Source organism: Cyprinodon variegatus, unplaced genomic scaffold (genome assembly GCF_000732505.1).
Source record: "Cyprinodon variegatus isolate N-32 unplaced genomic scaffold, C_variegatus-1.0 Scaffold143, whole genome shotgun sequence".
Taxonomy (NCBI): Eukaryota; Metazoa; Chordata; class Actinopteri; order Cyprinodontiformes; family Cyprinodontidae; genus Cyprinodon; species Cyprinodon variegatus.
In genome coordinates this window covers 997,799-1,024,726 of record NW_015150596.1, presented here as the reverse complement: position 1 = coordinate 1,024,726, position 26,928 = coordinate 997,799, and the positions used below count along the sequence as shown (strand labels likewise).

The window sequence follows — 26,928 nt, the reverse complement described above, 5'->3', positions numbered from 1 at the left end:
GCATTTTTTCCAAGGGTTTGTGAGGACTCTGTATAGATGTTAACTGTAATTGGGCTATCTGAAATATGGAGGTGTGAATGTAATACTTACAATATTAACAATATAACAATAAAAATAACATATAAATTGCATTATTAAGGCTACTACTAAGTCCAAACAAAACATTTTTTTTCTTGTAAAAGTAATGTTAACATTTCTTCAGCTAAAACGTTTGTCATTGTTTTTCCAAAATATTCTAGAGTCCCAAATCAATGTTTTCTTCATGGATTAAAAAAGACACAGACTCCAAGCCCAGCAGGCCTCTCCAATCAAACAATTGTGCCAATATTCAATAGAGATCTCTCTGAAGGCAAAGTGAGTCCCTTATATGGATGGAGGCAGGATCACCGCAGCTGGAACAAATCACTCCCCCTTCACCCCGCCTCACTCCTGCTTTATAATTAAAGGTCTGACTGGGTCGTTTCCAAACGGTTCAGGTGTCTCTCCCCCCTGGCTTTCATTATCCAGCATATTACTTCTGTTTCTTCTGCATTAATCGTTTGAGGCGCAGGTGAGTGTAGCTTCTCAGCCAGAAACGCTCCTTTGCTTTAATCTTGTTTGCAATTAGCGTAAAAAAAATGTTGACTAATTAACGCAGGAAACAGCAGGTTAACTTTCCAAAAGCACAGTTCATCGCTGCTTTTTTTTTATTTTTATAAAATTGCATGTTCGTGAGCAATAAACTAAAAATGTAAACTTTTTTTTTTTTACCCTGTTAGAGGCAGGAAGACCGCAACAGATTAAAATGGTGAAGATCGGAATCAATGGGTGAGTTAAAATTTCTCCTTTTTCAGATTACTTTCTTTTTCGCTTTTTGCACTTTTTTTATGTGATGGGTTTTCTGACGGATAATCTACCGCACATCAATGTTTTTCCTAAACCTTTGACATGTATGGAAGTGCGAGGTTTCTATCCAGACTGAGGTTCACAGTCTTCAGGATGTCTGAAGAGCAATGGATCTTTAAATAATTATTGCTGAATGATCTGTGACCTTTGTTTGACTTTTTTCCTCCCCTAACCATTAACCCTTTATAGGGCACAGCCAATGGTGTTACTGGAATACAGGACAAGAACTTATTACCTTTGTAACATAAAAAATATGGATATTTTGATGGCAAAAAAATCAATGTCAATGTAACAACAAGAAATGCCACCTTGCCTAAATGTATAAATAACAAAAGTGCTTCTAAAAGAAAAAGTGTTTTTAAAACACTTTTTTCACTGAGCGTGAAAGAAACATATTTTGTTTTGGTACAACATAACCTTAGATGCATGAATGCATTTTTTTAGTTTAGTAACCTAAATATAATTGTTAACCAGGCTTAACTTTTTTACTTTACATTTTAACTTTTCAATCAAATTTTTACCTTGTTTTTGTTAACTTTTTTTGAAACTTAATTTACAGTAGGTAATATATCATTCAAGGGCTCATCTAATTGGTCAAATGCAAAAATAAGATGTAAGATGTACAGCCATGTAGCAGTATCTTTGCTAAATGGCTGGATATAGATCTTGTTCTTCTAGACTTATGCAAGTGATCAAAATAGTAACTTGCCCTATAAAGGGTTAAGTTATGGTCCTAATGACTCAAGCCTTGATTAACCATAATCTCAAAAGGAGCCTGTATATCCCAATCTTTGACTTGTGCACCCCTTTGGGCATTTTGTCTTGCCTGTCCAAAAGTGGAATGTACAAAAACTAATTAAAAAAATAAAGTGTCTGATTTAATCTTTCATTCTTTGGCATGTTATTTGTTCCAAATCATAAATTGTTTCCTGTAAGCTAGTAAGGAATTAAAATAAATAAAATTTAAAATCATACTATAAATCTGCCTTCATAAAACTGGAGCTTGTCAGAATAACTCCCTAAATCGCAGGAATTGGGAACAACATACTAAAAAATAATAAGACTGACTTGTTTTGATGTTTGCAAAGCTGAACTTAAACATATAAGAAACGCTTTTTATTTTTCAGGTGAGTCCTCAAAGCAGAACAGATCCCAGCCCTATTTTCTTACCTGAGAAATAAAATATTTTCATGTACCCCTTGCAATACTCTTGGTGACCGCTAGGGGTAAGATACCCTCAGTTGGGAATTACTGAATTCTGCACAGGATTTCAATGAATGCAAAAAAGGAAAAAGTTACCAAGCACTGAACTTTTATTTATTTATTTTTTCCTGTGGTCTGTAAATATTAACTAGATCACTGGCCAAGATGGAATCATGGCACCCTTAGCTGGACATCTTGTCTTCTGGGGGTTTGTCCTTTTTGCCTTGATATTTATAGCTCTCAGGTCCTGTGGCTCTGTATTCTGGTGTCGTTCCATTCACACCCACTCCACTATATCCCTGTTTTCCCTCAGCTGTCACATTCCTTTTATTATTCACACTTGTCTAAATTTAACTCTTAACATCTCTGAGGTCCAGAGATCATCAATGCTAAGACCTGAGGATTGTTGTAATTGTTCACCGTCCTGTGAAGCAGCACCTGCTGCTGGGAGATTTAGACAGTCAAAGCTGGGGGGGGGGCATAGTCCAGCCTCACACAAAGGGGCCCAGGCCAACATGGCTACGATCCAAGTTCGTTCTCATAAACTGCTTCCTAAAATGGTTTAAGTAAAGCTACAGCCTTTTCCAGAGTGGCTGACTCCTGTTATATCCATGTAAATGGACTGACTGCATCCATTTAATTTTGTTTTGATGTTTCTTCCCCATCTGTTGCAAGTCAAGTGTTAATTTTATGTCGTAAATTCATATACCAGATGTATGGACACCTTTCACTGTAGTTCATGGCAAGTTGCAATTTGTGCACCTCATCTGCTGGTAATCCTGAAACAAGTTTTACTACTTTTCTGGGAAGAGGATAAAAATGAGGTGGAGCCCTTGATATTATTTGAACATTAAAGACAAACCTTGAAGTTTTCCTATGATATAATCATGTCGATGGGGATTTGATACAGAATCATAGTTGAAGTTGTTTGGAATTTGAACCCGAATGGAGGGATTTGATTTATCCTTTGCAAAACAAAAGATTAGATTTCCTGTTGCTGGATTTCAGATTTGGACGCATCGGCCGTCTTGTAACACGTGCTGCAGCCATGAGTGAGAAGGTCCAAGTTGTTGCCATCAATGACCCTTTTATCGACCTCGACTACATGGTGAGCCACCTTTTTTCTTTAACAGATTTATTTTTGGTGTGAAAGTTCTCCATGTCGTCATATCGTCTGGGGGGGCTGAACCAATAAATTCTTTTAAATGTTTTAAAATGCATTTAAACCTTACCAAATCTGTCCATTTTTAAACTTGTCTTCTAGGCTTACATGTTTAAGTACGACTCTACTCATGGTACTTGGAAGCATGGGGAGGTGAAGGCAGAAGGCGGCAAGCTGGTTATCGGCAACATGCATATCATGGTCTTCCAAGAGTATGCATCCACTAGATTGAATTGTAGACTTCTAGTTGGTATGGTTTATGTTTAACTTTGTGTAAAAATGTGCAGGAGGGACCCTGCCAACATCAAATGGAGTGACGCTGGTGTGGACTATGTGGTTGAGTCCACTGGTGTGTTCACCACCATTGAAAAAGCTTCAGTAAGTTTACCGTGGGGGGTCTCTTTGGAGTTAGGGATTTCAGACCTTTAGATTATGAGTATTTAACATAGTACTTGATGCAAAAAAGAATAACTCTACAGGTTTAAAAGCAAAACAAAGTTTTGGTTTCTACCTTCCAGGCTCATTTGAAAGGTGGAGCGAAGCGGGTGGTGATCTCAGCTCCAAGTGCTGATGCTCCTATGTTTGTCATGGGTGTCAACCACGACAAGTATGACAATTCCATGAAGGTCGTCAGGTCAGTCATTCTCTTTTGTAATTTCATTTGAGAAAACAAACTTTTTTTTTGAGATGCTAATCCAAACCATAGTGTCTAAGGTTTTATTTTTCTTTCTCCCTCTCAGCAATGCTTCCTGCACAACAAACTGTCTGGCTCCTCTTGCCAAGGTCATCAACGACAACTATGGCATTGTTGAGGGTCTCATGGTAAAATATTTAAACCTTATTTTTCTATTTTCTGTTAAAGATGATTACGAAGGCTTGAGTGCTATATGACACAAAAAACATTTGGAGTATTTTGAAGCTCTTATGACTGCATTTTTACTGTGAACACTGAGCCTGGTTTAAACTGATTAGTAAAATGTTGCTCTATCAATTTTTTTTCTCTTATCCAGAGCACTGTCCATGCTACCACTGCCACACAGAAGACTGTCGATGGCCCCTCTGGTAAAATGTGGAGAGATGGGCGCGGTGCCTCACAGAACATCATCCCCGCCTCTACTGGAGCTGCCAAGGCTGTGGGAAAAGTTATCCCCGAGCTGAATGGGTAAAGATGGTTTATTACCCAATAAATTCAAATGAATTACTGATGATGCATTCAGGTTAATTCATGTTTTAAATCCATCACAGAAAGTTGACTGGTATGGCTTTCCGTGTCCCAACCCCAAACGTCTCCGTTGTTGATCTGACTGTCCGTCTGGAGAAGCCTGTAAGTTTAGCAGAACCTTAACAGTTGATCTGTTTTTCTTTAGAGCAAAGATCTGCCAATTTATCTGAATCTGTGTACAATCATTATTTCAAAGTCTGAAATTCATGGTGAACCATGATGCTGATGAAGATTCTCAGTGATTCATGTCAGTCATTCCAAAAAATAAAAACAATCCACTGGACTTTGTTTCCAACTTTGAAGATGTTTCCCTTCCCATCCAGGAAGCTTTTTCAATTCAAAATGTTAGAAATGGTGTTGATTTCAAGGCTTAATATAGTAGCCCAACAAAGCCTTGTTTTTATTTAGAAAACATGCTATCCCAACCCGTCTACAGGGGAACAAAAGAACTCTTCTATGCAGCCAGGCCAACAACTCTCTTCAACAACACCCTTAGCAGAGACATAGACAGGTATGGGGCATTGCAGGCTAACAAAAGAAGCCAAACAATCCCCTTTCTAAAGGGGTAGACCTGTTCGTCCGTTTCAGTTTGGAAGTTTTCTAAACAAAATCTAGGCTTTGTTAGGCTACTGTATAAAGCAACTCTACACAAATTCTGACATTTTTAATTGAAAAAGCTTCCTGGATGGAAAGTGAAACGTCTTCAAACTTGGAAACAAAGTCCAGTGGATTGTTTAACTTTTGAATACTGAACCATTATTTGTCTTAATTTTAGATTCCTGTACACGCTTCTATAAGTTGTATGTTCTTGTATTTTGTACTAAATTATATAGTATAAAACTTGGCAATGAAGCATTTTCTGATTCTGCTTTCGAACACCATAATTTGTAATTGAACCCTTTTACTGGTCCATGTAATCAGGCAAAGTATGATGACATCAAGAAGGTTGTCAAGGCAGCTGCAGAGGGGCCATTGAAAGGAGTTCTTGGCTACACAGAAGATCAGGTAAATGGAGTAACAATTAACATGCTAGTGTAATCTGATGTTCTGCCAGCAGATGGCAGCACATCTCCAAGCAGGAGAGTACATGTGCCTATCTTAAGCTGCTTATTTTGCTGTTATCTCTCTCTAAACTTGATTTTGTGCTCAGGTTGTGTCCACAGACTTTAATGGAGATTCTCACTCGTCAATCTTTGATGCTGGAGCTGGCATCGCATTGAACGACCACTTTGTCAAGCTGGTTTCATGGTGAGTGTTTGTCAGGATCAATCATGCCATTACTCTTAGAATCACTCAAACTCTTTCAGTCAGATTTTAAAAACAGATGTTTAAAAAATGATAATTATGGGAAATTTAGTTGAAACGAATAACTTGGACTTTTTATTTTTGACATGCAGGTATGACAATGAGTTTGGCTACAGCAACAGAGTGTGTGACCTGCTCCAGCACATGTTCTCCAAGGAGTAAAGCTAATGCTGGTGCTAAAGGGGGAAAAGAATGGAACACATGTCCTGGTACCTGACTGTCAACCTGAATAAAACACTGAGCTGTAATAAAATGGTCAAATTATCCTATGACTGATGTGTTTTGATTCCCCCCCATCAAAATCCTTTTACTGAAAGGTGATTCTCTTCTGTGACCACTTGACTGTTTAGCTAAATATTTAATTCTATTACTTTTTTTTTTCAAAGTGTATAGCTTTGTTTTCTAAGGTGCAAACCTAAACTTGCAATATTTAGATGTAAAGTATTTTCCTGTTTTCAACATCTGGTTCCTTCAGCTGAAGAAGACTAGCAGAGATTAAAGAACTAATAGGATCTGTTTTTGGCCAATATCTACCATGGTAACTTGTTAGAATTTTTAAATCTCCCTGGTTAAGTCAGGACACTGCATTTAAAGAGAATTTTTAAAGTTGGCAGGTTGAATGGAGGCTTTGAGGAACCAAATGCAGAGATGAGTTTGGCAGATTTAGTGAAGGTTTCAGAGGCAACTTGGACGAAAATGCAAAAAAACAAAAAAATTATCAAGAAAAAGTGGGGATCAAGAGATGAGGAAGCGACAAAACAAGGAACCAGCCCTGAGTGAAAGCTCTGCTACTGTTTAAAGCCCAGCACTGATGAGCTCCATCTGTGTAGACTAGAAGTTCTCCACAAAGATTCTCTCTGGAAGAGATTTATAACTCTCTCACACACAAGAACCCTGACAAGTTGTCTCCATTCAGAAATCAAGGGGAAGTGCTAAAGGTTCTTTTCATTGTTTTGGGTGATTCCCTAAATGTGATTCAATGTCTTCACAAAAATTAGTAAAAAGCTACAAAGGTAACAGAACAAGGCAATTTTCCTAGTGGATGGCAGAGGAACTAATAAATGCAAGCTAGTACCAACCTGAAATTATTCACAAAATTTAAAACTTGTGTAATTTGTTTCAGTTCCTACAAAACTAAAGGAAATTTGAGGAAAAACTGGTCAAGCAGGCAACTCAAAAGAATCAAAGTTCTGGTTCTCTGCATTTAACAATGTTTTTCTTCCCTTAAAGAATGCATCTACCTAAGACATTAATTTTGTTTGGAAACAAAATTTAAACTGAGCAACAATTTAAACAATGTATTTGATGCAGACAGTGCAGCACAAAGTTTGAAACCAGATGATGGCAGCATGATGCTGTGGGTTTACCAATACCTTCAGAAGAAACCAAACTCTAACCTTTTCATTAAAGCAGGAAATGTATTAAAATCCTTAAATCTTGGCATTAATAGGAGTGTGGCCTATTGAGGATAACTTTTTTTGTTCTAACTGCAATAAATATGATCCAGATGGATCATCTTTGTCATTTTTATGTCTATGAAAAATGTTCCTGTGGCTAAACATGTTTAGGTTGCTCATTGTGCATGTTTTTAATTTCATATTTGCTTAAAGAAAATGTTTCACATGGAAGGACATTAAAGGTAAGAACAGAGGCAATTCTTAAAATTAACTCATGGGAAATTCAGGTGGTAGCTTCTGTGCGACATCAGGTTTTTGGACTAATAAAATAAAAGCAGTTTCCCATTCTTTAAAGAAACAATCACCCGAAATGATCAATAATTTGAGAAATGGGGTGGAAATTTGGGTTTCTTGGTTGGTTGAGTGAAATTTTCGGTGATTCAGCTGTTCAGTGCTCCTCTTACAGAGGTATTACGGTAAAGCCCCGCCGCAGTCATGCACTGATGTTTATCCCTGACTGGGTTCTGTTCCTTGGCCGCTTCGGACTGATTTCACCTCCTTAAGCGGAGCCTGAAATAGCCGTTTCTTCCTCCGAGGTAGGTAAGAAAGACTCTTTAGGAGATTAAAACGAAGCTGCGTAGGTTCATTGAAAAGATTGGAAAAATGCATGTGCGCACCACTGTTTTTCCTCTAATGCTGCGTAAAAATAAACTGGCCGCAGGACGCAGATGTGCTCCATCTGCGAGGGATTGCTTGCATTTTATTATAAAAACTGCGTTAGTAGGTCTGTTTGTTTATTGAGCTTCTGTAATGGGGTTTGGTCTTTTTTCTGCCTTATAAGGTCAAACCATCCTAATGTATCTGATTTACTCTGCAGCTCCTCATCCTGAAATAGATCCTGCAAATCAGGAAGGAACAGATTAAAGGAAAGGCGTCCAGGTTCTGGTTCAGATCAAGGGTCTCCCTCTGAATTACTTCCCGAGTTGAATCCACAGAAGTCTGGGTTCATGCCGGATTTTGAGCATTTCAGATTTTCCTACTCTAGAATGAATCCAGTCCTGGGGGAGAATGGCTTCCTGGCTCCGCAGCAGCATCACCAGATGACAGGCCAGACTGAAGCAGCCATCCCGGAGCCAGGCTACATCCTGGGGGACAGCGGCGGGTTTGGGCCTGATGGCCTGTATGGGTTGGACCTGGGTGTCCTGCCGCCGTCCTCGAGCCTGACCTACCTGCACCGGACGCCCCCTGCGGCCACGGCGCTGCGCAATGACCTGGGGTCCAATATCAGCGTCCTAAAGACCCTGAACCTGCGCTTCCGCTGCTTTTTGGCTAAAGTGCACGAATTAGAGCGCAGGAATAAAGTTCTGGAGAAGCAGCTGCAGCAGGCTGCAGAGAACAGCAGCGGAGGAGAGGGCCACCAGAAGTCACTGACCAAAGACATGGGGGTCCAGACTGGATTTATAGGACCTATTCCATCTAGACCGAACCACATCCCGCTCCATACTGTCAGTAACTCAGCATATCTACCTGGTGGCCTCCTCTCCCCCACCCTGAACCACCCTCCCCTCCTGGGAATCAACCTGAACACTGACTCCAACTCTAACCTCACCTCCTTGGCTTCCTCCTCCCTTGGTGTTCCCAAAAGTCCTAGCAGCGCAACCAAAACTAATATCAACGACAAGCACGCCCCCTACACCGGTCCAGCCCACAGCACCACACTGCCTCCACCACCACGCTTCCTGCCTGGAACCATTTGGTCCTTCAACCACACCCGGCGCTTCGGTATGGGGAGGGAGTCATGCGTCACGGGGCCTGGGGTCTCCTGGATGCACCCAGACGGTATCGGGGTCCAGATCGACACCATCACACCTGAGATCAGAGCTCTGTACAACGTTCTGGCCAAAGTGAAGAGAGAAAGGGACGAATACAAGCGAAGGTAGGCCTGAAACCCTATGATTAGGTGCAGGAAATTCACTTTAAAACATGAATCTGTTTGTTTGTTTACTGATTTATTGAAATTTAGCTTCATGTGTTTTTTTTTGTTGTTTTTTTTTTTCAGGAAAGCGGGAGTATACTCTCTAAATATAACAATATTAATTTCCAGGTATTGAGATTCATAAGAATTTAATCAACTTAAAACATTTAATGTTCCCTTTTTGATAAACTGGGAAAAAAAGATTTGGTAAAAAAAAAAAAAAAAACATTTTTTATGAAGCTAAATTGAAGCCATAAAGATTGTTAAAAAACTAAGAAAAAGGGAAAAAAAAACTGAAAAATAAGTTTTAAAAAGAAAACTACATTTCAAGTTCAAGTTTAATTTTTCAAAGTTGCAGATTTTCATTCAAAATGTTTTTTTTCTTTTAAATAAGCTTATTTTTCAGGTTTCATTTTCTAAACAAACCATTTTTTTAGATTTTATTGTTTTTTCTGTCTTTTTAACAAACTTTTTTTTATTTAAAACTCTTGAACAGACCAATTTTTCAGGTTTCTTTCTTTTTTTTTCAAACATACCCTTTTTTAGGTTTGAATGTTTTTTTCTGTCTTTTGAGCAAACTTTTTTTCATTTTTGTTTTTTTTCTTCAGACTTTTTTCAAGTTTAATATTTTTTGTTGTGTTTTTTTCCTTTTTTTTTATACAAACTTAAGAAGCCTCATGTAACGTTTCATGTTGAAGTAAACTGGTTTTGCAACAGTATTAATTTAGTAAAAAATGTATTATCTTAGTGTCAGGGAACAGGCACTATTGTTTATTTTTTTTCTGTTTTGTATTTATTAATGAATTAAAGACTAATATTAATTTCCTTATTTCCAGTGAATTTTTAGAAAGTTCTTTGTTTCTTCCTTTTCTCCCTGACATGTGTTCTGACACCAATCATCAAATTAATTGCCAAGGGCTGATAATGCTGACTTGGGGGAAAAAAATAAACTGACTTCATTACTTAGTGTTTCAGTACCTGGGGAATAAATGTTTCTGCAACTCAATCTTTCTTCAACACAGATTTCAGACTTTTATTTTTATTTCATCCAGTGGCCTGTTTTTTCTCACAGCAGGAATATATAAGACTGGTGAAAATTTGTATTTATAATGTTTTGTTTTTTTGTGAGGCTCCTGCTTTGCATCACAAAGCTGTTTTGAAATGTTGAAGCTGTTTTATTCTGGTGTAAAATGTGATTCAAGCAAAGTTAAAGTAAGCTGTTATTGTGACTTCATCCCTTTTTCTATTTATAAAAACTCAGAATATAAGTAAATTCCAAGTTTAAACACTTTGGGCAGTTTATTTGAATCAGTTATAGATCCACACAAGTGTTCATAATTTGGATCAGTGATATTAAACTAATTCAAAGAGTTTCAGTAAACCAGCAGGTTTGTTGCAAACATAATTTAGTTCATCTAATAAATTTTGTCTTTCTTTTGTTTATGTCTCCATTTCACCCAGTTTGAATTCTGACTTTATATAATATTATATTAGCTGTATTCAAGAAAAATGAAAAGAAATGTATAGTAACTTTCCATTATCTATGTAACAGCTTTGACTGAGATGATTTCTAACCTGGACGAGTGTTTGATGCAGGAATACAGGGTTTTCAGTCTGATTGGAACAGTTGGAGGACGTGTAAAATTAACAGTTACCTATAATTAAAAAAATGTGTTTACAGCCTCATATGTGGGGCAGTGGTTGCAGGTGTTGAAGGGTTGCCAGTTTGAACTCCAACTCTGGCTTTCTTTGTTGCGTTCTTGGGCAATACGCTTTACCCTCATTGGTGGTGGTCAGAGGGCCCGATGGCGTCTGTGTACAGCAGCCTCGATGTTTATCAGTGAGCCCCTGGGCAGCAGTGGCTATAAAGTAGCTTACCACCAAGTGAATGGATAAATGACTGAATCTAATGTAAAACCTTTTTCAGCCCCCCGACTTGAGTAGAGGCTGTATAAGTGCAGCCTTTTTGCCATTTAATTAAGCATATAGTCTTTTCTTATAATTAAATATTTTGATTTATAAAACAAACATTTAATTCAATTAATACATTTTCCTTTATATGTATTTTGATGTTCACAGAGACAGTCCCTTCTGTTTAACTCGCTGTGATCTTTTTTTCCATCTATTTGCCCATCCCTGATTAAAATGTATGGTAAACTGCTTTTATAAATGTGCAAGAAGTCTCAGGTCTGGAAAAGCCACTTATTTTGTAATTGGGATCTCATAGACCTGTTTACTGTACAGTCTCATTAATCTTATTATCTTGTACTTAAATTTAGACTTTGACTCAACTTTATTTATACCTTGGGATTACTCCTTCAGTGAAATTCTGGTTCCAGAAGCTTATATTGAGTACAAAGAGTTAGAGCAAGATACCGTTAAAGATAATAATGCAACAGACAATATAAAAAGAGTGTATATAATACAAAAAAGCTTTAAAGAAAGTTGTAATGTCCTGGAATATGTTTTCTTTGGATATAAAAATATCTGTAGAGAGCTAAAGGAATATTGCACTTGTACTGCAGAAATGCTACACAGTAGGTAGCATGTGTTATTGCACAGTGAGAAAGAAGAATATTGCACATGAGTGACAATAGGTAATGCTTTGCAAAAGATGTCCAAGGATGGAGGTGCTGACCCTTGTCCCTCTTCCTATCACCTCCTCCTTCCCCCAAGCGAGGAGTTGTACAGCTTGATGAATTGGGGAACAAAGGCGTTCAGAAGTCTGTTGGTCCTGCATTTAAGGAGGAGCAATCTCCCACTGATCAGGCTCCTCTGATTGGATACAGTGTGCAGAGGGTGGCTGGCATAGTTCATAGTATCCAGCAGTGTTTTTTTTATGTGTTTGTCTCTACCACCGTCACCAGAGAGTCCAGCTTCTTGCTAATCACAGAGCCGGCTCGCTTGACCACTTCGTCCAGTCTGGAGGTGTCCTTCTTGGATGTGCTCCCCAGCACACCACGGTGTAAAAGAGGAAGAAGATTAAGAGAAGAAGAAGTTTATCTGAATTTATCCGAGCATAAGAAATAACTTAAAAAATTAAAGCAATGCTTAATTAATCATCTCTGATTTCTTAATGTTAAAGAACCATCTCTTTCTTTAGTGTTTTTCTTATGTCCACCGTGTCCCTGGAAAAAAACTATTTGCAGTACTTATTCTGTGTGAATGGATAAACTGTCTAAATGGTTAGATGGTAGTGTACATATCCTCATCAAGCCTGTGCTCCTCTTCTTCCGCCTCCCTGCTGATTTTTGTTTTGCTACCTGCAATGCAGCAGCAGCCTGTGACCGCCAGCGGTGATGTAATCCAGCCTGCCGTCTCCCTCTCTGTCTCCTAATGCTTCAGTGGGTCTATCTGTCAAAATCTCCCCCGCTCCAGCTTTGCTGTGCTCCTTAAATCTTCTCTAAATCGCTCCCTTCATATTTAGCTTTATGTCCTGCTGTTCTTGCTGACTCCTCCATCTTTTGATCCATGGGTAACAAATGGGACGAGGGTTAAACTGTTACTGTTTCCTAGTGTATGAAACACTGTCTCCCCTTATGGAAACCAGTGAGCATAAAGTCTGAGAGTATTGAGAGATTGATGCTCTAAAGTGTTGCCATGACTCATGCTCTGCTGAAGGAGAAAACAAAGCAATTAAAGGAGAGAGGATTTCTGCTTATTCATAACGCTATCGACCTTAAATCAACCGTCTAGGCGCCGTTGATCTTTTCAATTTTGCCTCTCAGTTTCTCTCTGGTTTTTTTTAACAGTCATGTTTTGCTTTGTAACAATTCATATCAGAACTCAATACTTGATATATTTGTTTTGACGTTATTCTTATTACTTATAAACTGTCATACAGTATTTATAACATAATATGAAAGGCATATTTCAGACTGTAGTCATTTAACTGATACAGTATTTGATGCATCCATTTAGATAATCAGCAAGAACAAAGTGCTATTAAAAATGGCAAAATATTGATAAATATTACTATTTAACTTTTTTTAAAAGACAGAAAAAAATAGCTATTAAAAGTGACCAAAGAAAACCTGCTTCTGTAACTTAACTTTGGTTAGCCCTCTTGTCTTTAATGGCAAAACCTTAGAAATTAACCTTTTCATTTCATTTTTGTTGTTAAAAAATAGAAATAAAATAAAAATAAGTTTAAATGTCCTTTAACAACCAGGTTTCTTACTTGATTTAGTTTCATTTTAAACCATCCAGTGTTTCTGAAGGTACCAGTTCTCCAACATGACATGTCATTGTATACTAAAGCCAAATAATCCATATCCAGCCAAATGCTTTAGAGTTTATATAGTCATGATTAATTCAGTCCAAATAAAAAAATGACCAGCTGGTCAGATTTATATCCAGGTATGTTCCTGATGTCAGGAACTTTAATGAGGAGTCCAGATTAGTCTAGTTTAAAACCAGTTCCATCCATTTTTTTAACATAGTTTAATTTTCTCTTAGTTTAACAGACCAGTAGCTTACATTTCAGTTTCACCTACTTCACACAATCATATTTACTTTACCGTATTTGTAATCTTACAAGTGTCCCATAGCAGTGCTTAGATTTCATTCTTTAAACTCCTCAACTCCTCTGCAGTAACTTGAATACTTTGAATGATGACATCTTTAACCAGATGGGACATCAGGCAGCGGTTTGACGTCATCACGCAGGATCCAGCTGCCCTGGAAGAAAATGTGAGTCAGTAAGCTAATCAATCAGAAACCTCCCCGCAGAGCAACGTGTGGAGACTTTAAATAAGCAACAATGACATCGGTCCTCTATGTTGCCTCTTACAGTCCAGCTACTTTATTTAAGAGCCCCTCTCTCACTGGCTCTGGTCACTGCCACTGAAACAGGTCGTTACCATCTTCCTATTTCAGTCAACTGAAAAATGTCTGTCTGAGTAACAAGTATTGGAAACTGGGGAGTAAGATCTTATTTGGACTCAAAGTTTCATATTCTGTTTCAAAGTGAACAACAAACTAACTATTAAATCCAAACACTCTGCTCTGAAATAAAGAGATTTTTCTGCTTGTCCCATTTTTCTCCAGAGTTTCTTGTTCGTTTTTTATTACCATTGGAAAATTATTCAGCCCTTCATAAACAAGACGAACATCTTTGCAGTAATGCAGCTTTTATTTTGAAAGTTTTGCTTCTGAAGCTCTTTATGAAGGCAACTGGTTCTTGGTGGATTACCATTGAAATCATAAAGTATGCAATTCTTATTAAGCAATTTATCAATTATATCTTTTGTAGTTTTTAAGGGTTTTACGCACAATGTAGTTAACAGACATGGTAATACTACTGAAAGTCAAGATATCTAAAGTCAGTTATGATTTTTGTTTTTAATATAAAATAGCTTGCAAAGAGATGTAGAAAATATCCATTGGTTTTAATATGGTAAAATCTAAACATTGTAATTGTGTTCATTAATTTATCTTAACCTTAATGCTATGGAATTTAATCACATCTGACCAGATGGATTTTTTTCTAGTTATTTACATTTTATAGCAGATGATTTAAGATCTGTTAGATCTGAACAATTTAAATCTCAACAGCAGGCATTATTTGTACTCAGACATCATTTTAAAATACCCAGCCAATCTGTTATGTCCAAATATAACCTTGCTAATGGTAGCAGGAAAATATACTTGCTATTGCTTTGGGTTTTTCTGTAGAGACACAATCAAATAGGAAACATCCAAGCATGTAGTTACAGTAGCTTCTGTCTGTCTGCCTCTGTTTATTTCTGTCTTTTCTCCATGGTGACTGTAAGCACTGGAGCATCCCCACTGAACACTTGGTGATTATGTAACACAAGAGGATATTAACAGCAGAATAAGTCAGTGCTGCACAGCATAGGTCAGACTGAATAAAGGGAAACTCTGTTTTAAAATCAAGAGACCTCAGGTGGAATAATGTTCAGTGTTGTTAGCCTTCTAGGTGCACAATAGGAACAAAGAAGCACTGATTGCTAAAAACTTTTTATGTTAAAAAAATTAAGATAGCTGTTGGCTCTGTCCAAGAAAAAAAAAATGCTTTTGTTAGCCTTAACCCTCTGTGTTTTTTTTGTTGTTGTTTTTTTGTTTAGTTTTTTTGTCTGGATTAGAGCTGCTTCCCTGATTTTGTTGTTTCTATATTTGGGTTTAGGATCCTCTTTTTTTTTTCTTTATTCTGGCACTGGTGGAAGCTTCAATGGCTCCATATAGGGTTGTTCCACAGCTGCACCTCTAGTTTCTGTTTGGCTTGCTCACCTTTTCCACATTTTTTTAATACTTTGGGTTGTTGTTGGGTGCAGGTAGGCAACGTTATTTTTTTTTTCTTCATTTAAAGATAGTATTTAGAAGAAACATTTGAAAAAAACGTAAATGTTTCAATCTATTCTGTGTCTGCATTCTCTCTAAAGGTGTTATGACCTTTTGGGGCATAACGCACAGCTTAAGTGCTCACACACTTTTTCACTAAGTTTGGATAAGAATAAGATTAGATAAGATTAGTTATTTCTATAATTTATTAATTCATCTGGATCAATGTAAGGTTTCTGAATTAAGGGTTTCATTTCAGTTTTCTTAAGAACCTACTGTGAATTTTCCTGACTTAGGGATAGATTCACAATATCTAAAATGGAGGTGGAAATAAGAGATGGAATGGAATCTAGCATGTAAATTAAAGGATTAGATTAAGTTAATGATTTTGAACACTTAAAAACCGGAACTGAATCAAAACAGTCTAAACACAAATCTAATTTTAAAGTTGCCTCCAATCCACTTTCAAAAATCTGATATTTGGAAGGATGCCAGTGGTTTTATTTTTAATAGAATCCATTATACATATGAAGAATCCCACTAAGTCATTGTTGCTCAGAGCTGGCAGCTCAACAGCGCTTCGGCTCTATTTGTGAGTTTTAAAAGAAACCTAGGATTATTCTTTTTTTTTTTTCAATTCTATTTTTATTGTTATTTGCACTGTTAAACAATACACCAATCATCTCCAGCTATCTGTTCATTACAACAGCATTGTGTAGTTAGACATCCACAGTTCCACAGGATATACAGATAGGGATGATTGGTTCTTCCTTTATCATACATACACAGAAAAATAAATAAATAAAAAAACTGAAGAAATTAACATACAAATATTACGAACATAACTCCTTTGGTTGAGACCAAAAATGCCAGGGTGCACTTCTGTTATACAATGGGGAAAAATATTCTTCTTCTTCTCTATTTATAAAGAGAAATACACTGCTCTTGTTTTTCAAAGGGTCCTTTTATACATACTGTTTTGTTTTTTATAAGCAGGGTTCCTTTAAATGTGTAGAGAGAGTGTAGAGTGCCATTTTTTTCTTGTTTTCCCAGCGTTATGCTTCTGAGTACATGTCTCTAAATTAAACCAGTCAGCTATTTACTGGCGAATAAGTTCCTTCGCTTTTAAGGGGACTATATTATCTAATGGAAGGCACAATGAGAAACATCATCAATGTCAGCAAGATTATCCCATTAGAAATGGGAATACATTAGATCCCTGCCCTCTGCATTTTTCATTTGTGATACAGTGGACATTAAAAGGAAAATCTTTCACATATTATATTTCATTATCTGGTAGTGTTCTGTTAAAGTGGAACCCGCTTTTTTGCGGAGGAGAAGTTGGTTAAATTTAATGTGAAGATTACTAAAAAGTGGTCAGATATGCGCATAGAGAAAATACTGTTCACAGTATTTACTATTGATGCGATATCTCAACACAAGGTCCAAAGTGTGGTGATAGAAATGAGTGGGTCTATGCACATTTTAAATAAAACCAACAGAGCCTAAGATTGCATTTAAGGCAGAATTTAAGCTATCGCTTTCAATGTTAGCACGGACATTGAAAGAAAGAGGGCTTTCTTGTTGACAATTTATACATGCATGGACAAAACTGTTGGAATCCCTTGTTTTTTTCCAAAAAATTAAACAAAATAAAATAAAATAAACAATCCACCGGACTTTATTTACAAATTTTTAGACACAAGTTTGAAGACAAAAAAAATTCATTTAACAGGCCTGGACAAAATGGCCTAATATTTTGTTGCAAAATCTTTTGATTCAATCACTGCTATCAATGAATTCCTGTAACTGTCAATGAGACTTCTGCGACTCTCAGCAGGTATTTTGGCCCACTCCTGATGAGTTGTCTCAGGTTTGAAGGGTGCCTTTTTGTTACTACTTCTTCTTCAAATCCTCAATAGTATTTAGGTCAGGGCTCATATGTAGATAGGAACTTACTGTAAGAGTAGTCCTACCGTATATTACTTCTTGTCAATGTGTAATTTGGCAAATTTCAGTCTGTTTTTTTATGATTTGTTTTCATCAATGGTGTCCTCTTTGGTCATCTTCCATTGGTTCGACTTGGGCTTAAATAACAGCAGATGGTGTAAACTGATACGGATGTTCTTCACCTTTAATCTCTTAAGAAGTTTTCCTGGGCTCTTTTGATACCATTTGTGTTATCCATCTGTTTGATTTGCCATAGATTTTCCACTTGCAGCCACATCCAAGGAGTTTGGCTATAGTCTCATGGATCTTATATTTTTGAATATGTGTAACTGGAGTCACAGGAACATCAAGCTACTTGGAGATGATCTTATAGCCTTTACCTATAAAATTCTTGTCTGTAAATTTCTTTATAATCTCCTAAGATAACCGTTTTCTTCAATTATTCTGGTCTGTGAAGTTTGATGCACACCAATTCTTACATTTTTGAATATGTGTAACTGGAGTCACAGGAACATTAAGCTACTTGGAGATGATCTTATAGCCTTTACCTATAAAATTCTTGTCTGTAAATTTCTTTATAATCTCCTAAAATAACTGTTTTCTTCAATTCTTCTGGTCCATGTTAAGTGTGGTGCACAACATGTCATACAACAGCACAGTGACTATCTGTCACCCTATATTTATGCCCATTGGCTAATTACAAGATTTTAGATACCTGCGATGCTAATTAGTGGATACACCTAGCTTTATCATTTCCTTTTGGTCACATTATATTCAGTCTTTTCAATAATTTTTTTCCAAGCCTGTTTCATTAGTTTGTTTTTAAATCATTCTGTTGAAGCGTGATTAAAAAGCAACCATGATACTTTAATTAGTTCATTTTCATACAAGTTTTATTTGTAATTCCTTGGATTTAAAGTAATTTTTGTGACCATTCTGTTCTTTCTTTCAATAAACGAGGGGTACTAACAGTTTTGTCCATATGTGTACATTTTATTGTTACAAGAAGTTAACTTACTCTTGTTAAAGTATTTGTTTTTGTTTTTATGTCTTCACAGATGGGAAGAAGAGTACGCAGCCAGGATGGATCTGCAGGAGAGGGTGGCTGAACTTGAGGAGGTACTGAAGTGTTTTACCGTCTCACTGAAGTACTTGTTTTAGGTTTTAGCCTCCTTGAAAAAATTTTTGGTTTGGATGAATATTTTTTCCCTTTGATTGATAAAAGGAGCTTCTTGTGTTAAGTCAGGTTACCTTTGTCTGATATGGGTCTGAGACAATAATGTGTGTCGACGTGAAAATTTAAAACATTTGTAGGTGGAGAAGAATGCCTTTTATAGCAACAGGACTCTGAAAGGGATGATTCGATCTTAATATCTTTAGGGAAATAAGAAAATAAATAACACGAATAACTGATGGCTTTTGTCCTACCAATGTGAGCAATTTCGATCCCATAAAGTACTGCTTTATGCAGTATTTGGTATAGCATTTTAATTTAATGGAAATATATGCATCCAAGTAAGGCCAATAATACACTTGCAAACATTGCATGTGTGCAAAATCCTTCACATTGGTATATGGATGAGTATAATATTCCTTACTACTAAACATTCTTCAGATAAATATTTTTCGCATTATAACAAACTAAAGGTGAATAGGAATTACAACATCTCAGTGGTGAAGTGGGAGGCCATGTAAAAATGACAGCCAACTTTCTCTAGAATTAATAGTTAAAGATTTCAAAGAGTCATGTAGCCAGGGTGGTTAAAGATAGAAATGGGTAACTGTTAAACATGAAAAGTCCATTTTGAAATATTTGTTAAATATTTATTTTGCTGTTTTATTGCCAAATGATTTAAAGTTAGTTATGTTGTAAATTGCTTTTATCTTCTCCAGTTCTGCTTTAGCATTGATACCAGTTGGAATCCCTAAGAATTATCACAACTATAAACACATAAATCCACATAATATCTCTGTGTGTATAGTATCGCTTTAGAGCAGATGGTAAGGAGTCTGTTCACTTAATGCAACATCTGAAAAACCATGTTTTACAGGACCTGCAGGAGAGTGAGGTGTGCCAAGATGAGCTGGCTCTCAGGGTGAAGCAGCTCAAAGCAGAGCTGGTTCTTTTCAAAGGACTCGTTAGCAACGTAAGTCTGTTCCAGGCTGTGGATACGAAATATTAGAGATGGTAGAAAATATATGTGAATGGAAAAATGCATCAATTTATTGATATGATTTTAGGAAATCTTCAATTTGTGTTATTTTTTCACTGAAAAAAATCTAAATCTAGATAAGTCATTTTTTTTCTTAAAATAAATGCATTTGTTCTTGAATTAAGGAGGTAAAAGAGACATTCTGCCAATGGAAGAAGACAATTTACTCTTAAAATAAGAAAACACAATTGCATTGTCTTATTTCAAGTGCTTATTATCTAATTATCTTATTTTAAGAGTAAAAATACTCATTCCATTGACAAACCTTCTCATTTACCTACTCAAATTAAGGGTGAATACACTTAATTAAGGAAATTTTTACTTATTTCTAGATCGTTTTTGTAGTGTATACGATCCTGCCATGGATTAACAGCTCTTTAATTGTTTCACATGAACTAAATCTTTCTTTATTCAGGATTTGTCTGATTTGGAAAGTAAGATCCAGGAGAAGGCTATGAAGGTGGACATGGATATCTGCCGACGCATTGACATCACAGCTCGTTTGTGTGATGTCGCCCAGCAGAGGAACTGCGAGGATGTCATTCCCATTTTCCAGGTACATCTTTGTTAGAAACTGTTCCATAAAAACGCTAATCATGGAGTTTAATTTATCTGCATCAACCATCAGGTACCCACTCCTCCATCCGCTTCCAGCCGCCGCACCAGGAAGCCCAGCGGGCAGTCGCAGAAGAGTGCGGATGGAGACGAACTGAGCGTGTCAGAGAGCGAAGGAGGCGGGGCCAGAGATGAGGAGTCCAGCAGCACGTCGGCCAGTCTGATAAACGAGCAGATGCAGAGGATGCTGAATCATCTGTCAGTACTGGTTGAGGTCTTCTGACGTAGCGATGTTAGATCAAAGCCTATCTGACATTTCTGCATCTGTTGTGAAGGAGGGAGTGTGAGTTTGAAGATGACTGCGACAGTCTGGCCTGGGAGGAGACTGATGAAACTCTTCTTCTCTGGGAAGATTTTCCTGGATGCACACTGGGAGTTGAAACACAGGGAGAGGTAAAAACACAATTATTTTCCTTGTCTCTTGAGTAACTTTGAAAAATGAATCAGCGGTTGGGAAATGGGTCAAATTTTTGCAGATTCAGAACTTTGGTCAAATGCAATATTGAGACTTTGCTATGTATAATCTAGGGATGCATGATATAATCGGCCCCCTATCGGTATTGGCCTTAAAACTGAATATCGGACATCGGCCACCCCACCGATATTTAACCTGATATCTGATCAGCTGTTGAGTTTAAAAAATAAAATAAAAATACTACAACTTCTTCCTCAAAAACTTCTTTTTTACAGACTTAAAAACTTCTAAAGACGAGGGAAAAAATATTGATACATTAAAATATCACAATATCTTCATATGCTGATATATTGCCATTTAAAAACACCATATCAATCTCTTTTACTAATGAAATATTGCTATATGTCATCGTTATGCTACAAAATCCCCCCAAAATTCACAAAATTTTGTCATATTTTTATATGTTGATATATTGACGCGGTATCGATCTATTTTACTAACAAAATCTCACAAGAATTTGCAAAATATCACGAGAGTTTGTAACAGAACGATGAAATTTCACGAGATTTTGAAAGTAAAATAGATCGATACTGCGTTTTTAAAAATCTATTTGATATCAGCATATGAAAATATATTTGAGTATATTATTTTTCAAAGTGTCAGAAATGGATAATAAAACTGCTATTTTCAATGACTACTTATTTTTGTCCAGCTTTAACATCGGTATCAATATCGGCTACATGAGTTTTAAAATATCGGCATATCAGATATTGGCCAAAATTCCAACATCGTGCATCCCTAGTATAATCTATTTATAGCTGCAACAAATATGCATAAAACTGTAAAAATGCACTTCCAACAGCAGGATAAATAGTAGTTATTCTCCACTGCTTTTCAGTTTTTTAAAGCTCCTTATCATTTTCTGTTTGTGTTTATTAGCTCCACATTATGCTTAACAATGTAGCTTTTTTGGCAAATTCCAACTTTTCCTTTGAAAATCAACAAAGCAGAACAGCTAAGCAACATTACCATTACCACAGACTGAGGGTTTAAGGCAAGGCTGTCCACAGGGGGCCATTTTGGCCCTAGAAATGGTTTCTGGCCCCTGATAACATTTAAGAGGGAACCGCTGTATATAGGCAGTGAATTCAGATGGAAGATTGCTTAATTTATTTATTATTCACCTACTTAGCTTCACCCAGTTTTCATCTGTCCTCCTCTGATCGCCTGTTCAAGCTCCTATTTATGCTGCTTGCTTCCAGCCATCATTATTGTGCCAGATTATTCGAGCTGTGTGTGAGAAACTAGCGTTCCTCTGGGTTTCTGATTACCTGATCCTGACAAATTTCTTCCTTTGGACTTGTGGGTTTTGTTTTGCCTCAGTTCTGCTCTGTTTGCCTGATCTGTGTTTTGAACTGTTTCCTGGATTCTGCCTGCTAACCACCATGGATCTGTCTACTGACCCCGGCGTGGATTCTCTTTTGGTACCTCTTCGGCTCTCTGATTTTCTGGCAATCTGCTCCTGCTATGACTCTGGTTTTGGATTCTCCATAGGGATACTTCTGCTCTTGCACGTCTTCTGGCTTCTGCTCATCAGTCTGCTCGCATTCTCTCCTGGAACCCTGGGAGCGGTGCCTGCTGCATGCTGTGGAGAAACAATCCTCCTGGATTCTACTCCTTCCTCTGGGCTCAGACTGAACTCTTAACCAGAGTTTCCTGCGATCCTTTCCCAGCTGTTGAGCCACTTTTAATTGAGCAGAAAATAAACGCTTACCTGAGAATTTACCCTGATCTGTCTGCTTGTCTTCTGGGTCCTATGTTTTGAGACTTCTGACAGTTAAACACAGAATATCTATTATTATCTCCATTTTTTTTTGTTCTTCGTTTGTTTTAGTTTAATCTAATAATAAATAGGACCACAAACGTCCCAAAGATGTTGCTGAAAAGATACAAAGAAATGTTTGGACAAGGAAAATAGAAAAAGAAATGCAAAATTTTTGATGCATCTGCATTTTAATAAAGCATATAAGATTTACATTGATCAACAGATCCTTTCCTCTAAAACTAAAAGGAGATACAGCTTCTTTTTCCATTGCAAAATTACTAACAGTTAAAAATGAAACTTCACAAATATTAATTTAAAACAAATTTGAAATGTTGTGACCAAAAGTTTGGATTGACAGTTTCATTAGCTCCTAAATGAAACCAATCAATTGAACAGATTAAAGACGGTTATCTTATCGATTCCTGGTTTCTATAGAGAATTTATCGTGTGATTAATTATCAGCTTTAATTTATTTTGTTAACTACTATTCTGAATGAAATTATTGTGTAGAAATCTGCTATAAGGCCTTTTGTTTGTGTTTTCTTCCAGCAGGACGAATCCATTGAGAAAGTTATTAAAGACACAGAGTCCATGTTTAAATCCAGAGACAAAGAATACCAGGAAACCATCGACCAGATAGAGGTGAGACATTCAGGTTAGAACAGAAGCTGAAGTGGTTTTACTCTGCTTGTGGATTTAATATGTTGGGTCGGGGGCGGGGTCTCTTTCAGCTGGAACTGGCCACTGCCAAGAGCGACATGAACCGCCACCTGCATGAATACATGGAGATGTGCTCCATGAAGAGAGGGCTGGATGTTCAGATGGAGACCTGCAGGAGGCTCATCACGCAGAGCGGAGACAGGTAAACCACAGGAAGTCAGTCACGTTAATGCAATAAATATACAGCAAAATCCTGCGTCACGCTTAAGTATTACCTTAAGTTATATGTGCAACATTTCTGCAGATTTCAATCAAAATGTAAAGTTTTGATACACCTCTTAAACACTTGGAGAACTTCTATTAAAAACTGGGATGACCCAGGAGATTTAGTAGATTTGAATGTTTTCTATAAACCAGATAGTTCAGTTAAAATTCTACGCTGTGTTAATCTGGGAAGACTCCTGCAGAAAGGGAGAAACATTCAGTACAATTCTTCGAGCTGATTGGCAGAATCAGTGGCACATGCCTCCATGTTGAGCTTTAAGTCAATCACATTAGGAGTAGCAGCTGTGATGTATCACATTCTTAATTTCTTCCAGAACTAGAAAAGTTTACTGATAAATCAGACTATTCACAAATCTGGTGTGGAGGAACACTCAAACGCCTTTCCTATCCACAAAGGCACAATTTGTGTCATTTTTGCTTGTTTTTTTCCCCAAATTATTGTTTCAGAATTCTGCCTCTGCCAACAGAGAAAATAATTGGTTGAAAAGGCATTGAATAGATGATATGATTTAAATTCAAGCAACGTCTACATTTGGTTGAAAAGCGAAAGCTGAAAAGCAGTAATTTTCAGATCTTTAAAAAAACGTTGAAAACTGGTTTTGCAACGTCTTTTCAACGTCTATTATTGGACTAAAGCGAGACAAAATCAGACCAAACACATCCTCGTTTTCAACAACTATTTCTGGACTAGATCAGACCATGACGGACCAACCAGATTTAACCTAATAACCAACGCCTTAATGACTTCTGGTGATTGGGTGGGTAGTGATCTCTTCAGAATCTCTAGAATTTCACAGAGCGAGGCTGTTTATAAATTCATCAGGTAATCCTCTAAAGCTTCTGAAAATAGCAGTGCTTTTTACTCTTATCCAGCCATCAGCAACAAACCAAGCTTATGGCTGAAGATGGAAAACTGAATGTTAGATTCTATGTAAACACAGATTATAGGAGCATGGTGGTGGTGGTGCACAACCAATGAGGGTTAAGGTCCTACACTCGGCTTTTGCAGGTTCGGGTCCCACCCTGGTGACCGTCGGCACTTCTGTTCCCCATCTCCTACTTCTTCTCTGCCTACTTTTAACAACAAAAATAACACATAGATGTATATAAGTGAAAACAGGCTCCTCTACAGAAATTGTTTCTAGAAATCCAGTCAAACTTGGAGCAAGATGAAAAGTTTACACTGAAAAAAGAGGAGTTTCAGTTTCAGTTCAACTGAACAATGACGTTTTACTTCTTTCAATGACTTGGAAAAATATTCACATCCATTGAACTTTTCCACTGCTTGTCACATTACACCTCAAACTTGAAATGATCGTATTGGTATTTTTACATAATGGACCAACACAAAATAATTTGATGCTATACAATACCTTGTAGAGCCTTTATTCAAACCCTTCAGTCAGTTATGATATGGAGTACATCTCCACTAGATGTTCACATCTCAAGATCAGATCTATGCTGAACTAGAGTCATTCAAACGCACAAATGCAAAAGATTATTTCCCAAAGCTGTTTGTTTTGTTTTAGGCCTGTTATCCTGCTGAAAGGTGAACCTCTGCTCCAGTCTGAAGATTTTTTTATAACCTTTAAGAGGTTTTCTTCTAGGATTGCTGTGTATTTATCTTCATCCATCTTTACTTTGACTACAGGAAAAGCATAATGCTGCCTATTTTAATGTAATGATGTGATTGGTTAGGCGATGTCATGGTCTTACCCCTTTGTTAGAAAAAGAAAGGCTTCTTGCTATGTCTAATACTAACTTCTGAGCTCAAGTTTTTTCTGTTGTGTGAAAACACAGTTTTATACATTAATTCACTGTCAATTAATGATAAACCTGGGTTAAAGCGTAGGGAGCCTATCAACATTATTGTCTCTATTTCTATCTAGTTAAATGTAAAACTTTGGTCTTTTCTGTGTTTCATCTCAGGAAATCTCCCTCTCTCATCATACCCACAGCGGATGACTCTGAAAAGGAGGAGCAGAAGAAAAATCCGACCCAATCTGCTAACTCTGAGGGCAGTAATTCCTTCTGTAACATTAATGCTGGTCTCCCACCCATGAACTGGAGAAAACCCTGACATTCAGCCCCGCTCTGCGTGTTCTTCCTCTTGTTCTTTAGAGCAACGGGAAAATAAAAATACCTAATTTCTGTTGACCTTAACGACAATTTCCTAAAAAAAAACAAAAAAAAAACCAATGTATTTGGCATTTCTGAAAGCAGCCAACATATGTCTGCTTCTTTCAACCACACAAGCAGAAAAATCAGCTAAAACAGAAACTTATAAATAAAATAGATTTTTTTTTTTTTTTTTTAAGCAAAAGGTAAATGTTTTCCAGTATCCAGAAGCACCATTTAGTCACAGCCATTGTCTCTGGGGTACAGGAAAAACAAAAAAAAAAAGACACCATCTAATCTGCAAATTGCTGCCCTCGTGTGGTGACTTTCCATAATTACATTTAAAAGTCAAAAGTGCTACATCTAAAAAAAACTTGCATTAGCTCTGCAAGATGGGTGAAACAGGACAAAAAGACAGAGAAGAATATAGTTTGCACAAGTTACATCTGGAAAAAATACACTTATTTTAGTTTGTTAGCTTTGTAGGATGAAGAATGCGTCTTATTTTGCACTGTAGTGTTGGAGGCTGTTATTTGCACAATCAACAACAAAAAAAGCTTTTCAGCAAAGTATTAAATAGAAGGGCAATAAGGCAGAGAAGATTTGCACATGTCACTTCAAAGAAATAAATCTGTTGTCATAAGTTTTATTTTTTTATTCTATTTTTTATCAATTATTGTTAGATTAATAAATGGTTCCAGGTCTGATTTCTGGAAAAGTAATCTAAATACATTAAAACTTTTAAAATGCGATTTGTTTCACTATAATAAGTATAAATTTGCACAATAGTGTGTTTAAAAAAATTACCTTAATAATTGCCTGATTTAAATAAACAACCTTTATTGATACGATATATTTAAGTCGTGTTTAAGTTCAGCTTAAACACAACTTTACTCTGAGTACATTTCATTCTTTTGGAGGTTTGGTTTATTAATGTAGGCAATTTTCCTGTATTGAACTATGTTGAATTCTTCAAAATAAGTTCAGTCTCTGAATTTTAAAGGAAACAAAACTATTGGTGTATAAAAAAGTAAAGATTTAATTTCTGGATTAAAACAAAATATCTAATATAATCTTTATTTTTATTAAACGTTTCTTGCAGGTAGAGGCTGATTTGTTTTGTGATAACCTCTTTTTTTTTTATTATTATTAAGTTTTCCTTTAATTTAATGGTTTTCATTTAACAGTTAAAGTCCGAAATGGTTTTAGAAAAGAAAAAAAAATCTAGAGCTCAGTGGCTTATCAGTTGCTTTTGTGATTTAACTGAAAATCTGCACAATTTTAAAAAATAATCAACATTTATGCTTGACCAGAGTTGATGGTCTAAACTGGAAGTAAAGACCTGAAGAAGGTATTTGTTTGATCTGTCAATAGGCTATTTTTGTAATTGCAGCA

The 26,928-nt window shown here is 36.7% G+C and overlaps 2 protein-coding genes across 3 annotated transcripts; both read left to right on the top strand.

The window, feature by feature from the left end:
• The first annotated feature begins 444 nt into the window (after positions 1–444).
• LOC107086110 (glyceraldehyde-3-phosphate dehydrogenase-like) lies at positions 445–6,038 on the top strand. Its single transcript, XM_015376857.1, has 12 exons — positions 445–550; positions 759–807; positions 3,097–3,196; positions 3,353–3,462; positions 3,538–3,628; positions 3,769–3,884; positions 3,991–4,072; positions 4,261–4,412; positions 4,496–4,574; positions 5,394–5,477; positions 5,623–5,720; positions 5,870–6,038. The coding sequence occupies exons 2-12, from the start codon at positions 785–787 to the stop codon at positions 5,937–5,939; spliced, it is 1,005 nt and encodes a 334-aa protein (XP_015232343.1). The 5' UTR covers positions 445–550; positions 759–784; the 3' UTR covers positions 5,940–6,038.
• A 2,027-nt stretch (positions 6,039–8,065) lies between these two features.
• On the top strand, positions 8,066–25,724 carry LOC107086113 (intermediate filament family orphan 1-like). 2 transcript variants are annotated; one of them, XM_015376863.1, is made up of 9 exons: positions 8,066–9,110; positions 18,461–18,521; positions 19,454–19,549; positions 20,031–20,171; positions 20,244–20,428; positions 20,506–20,623; positions 23,023–23,112; positions 23,202–23,332; positions 25,345–25,724. In XM_015376863.1, exons 1-9 carry the CDS (start codon positions 8,182–8,184, stop codon positions 25,493–25,495), a joined length of 1,902 nt encoding a protein of 633 aa, XP_015232349.1. In that variant the 5' UTR covers positions 8,066–8,181; the 3' UTR covers positions 25,496–25,724. The 2 variants fall into 2 exon arrangements, with proteins under 2 accessions (XP_015232349.1, XP_015232348.1); XM_015376862.1 differs by having other exon boundaries at positions 23,020–23,112.
• Positions 25,725–26,928: the final 1,204 nt, after the last annotated feature.

Excerpts from the sequence above, each read along its gene's own strand:
- LOC107086110 (XM_015376857.1), top strand. The coding sequence starts at position 785 with ATGGTGAAGATCGGAATCAATGG. Across the intron at positions 3,197-3,352 it reads TTATCGACCTCGACTACATG|GCTTACATGTTTAAGTACGA; the intron begins GTGAGCCACCTT and ends CTTGTCTTCTAG. Across the intron at positions 5,478-5,622 it reads TTGGCTACACAGAAGATCAG|GTTGTGTCCACAGACTTTAA; the intron begins GTAAATGGAGTA and ends TTTTGTGCTCAG.
- LOC107086113 (XM_015376862.1), top strand. The coding sequence starts at position 8,182 with ATGCCGGATTTTGAGCATTTCAGATTTTCCTACTCTAGAATGAATCCA. Across the intron at positions 9,111-18,460 it reads AGGGACGAATACAAGCGAAG|ATGGGAAGAAGAGTACGCAG; the intron begins GTAGGCCTGAAA and ends ATGTCTTCACAG. Across the intron at positions 20,429-20,505 it reads CAGAGGATGCTGAATCATCT|GAGGGAGTGTGAGTTTGAAG; the intron begins GTCAGTACTGGT and ends TCTGTTGTGAAG.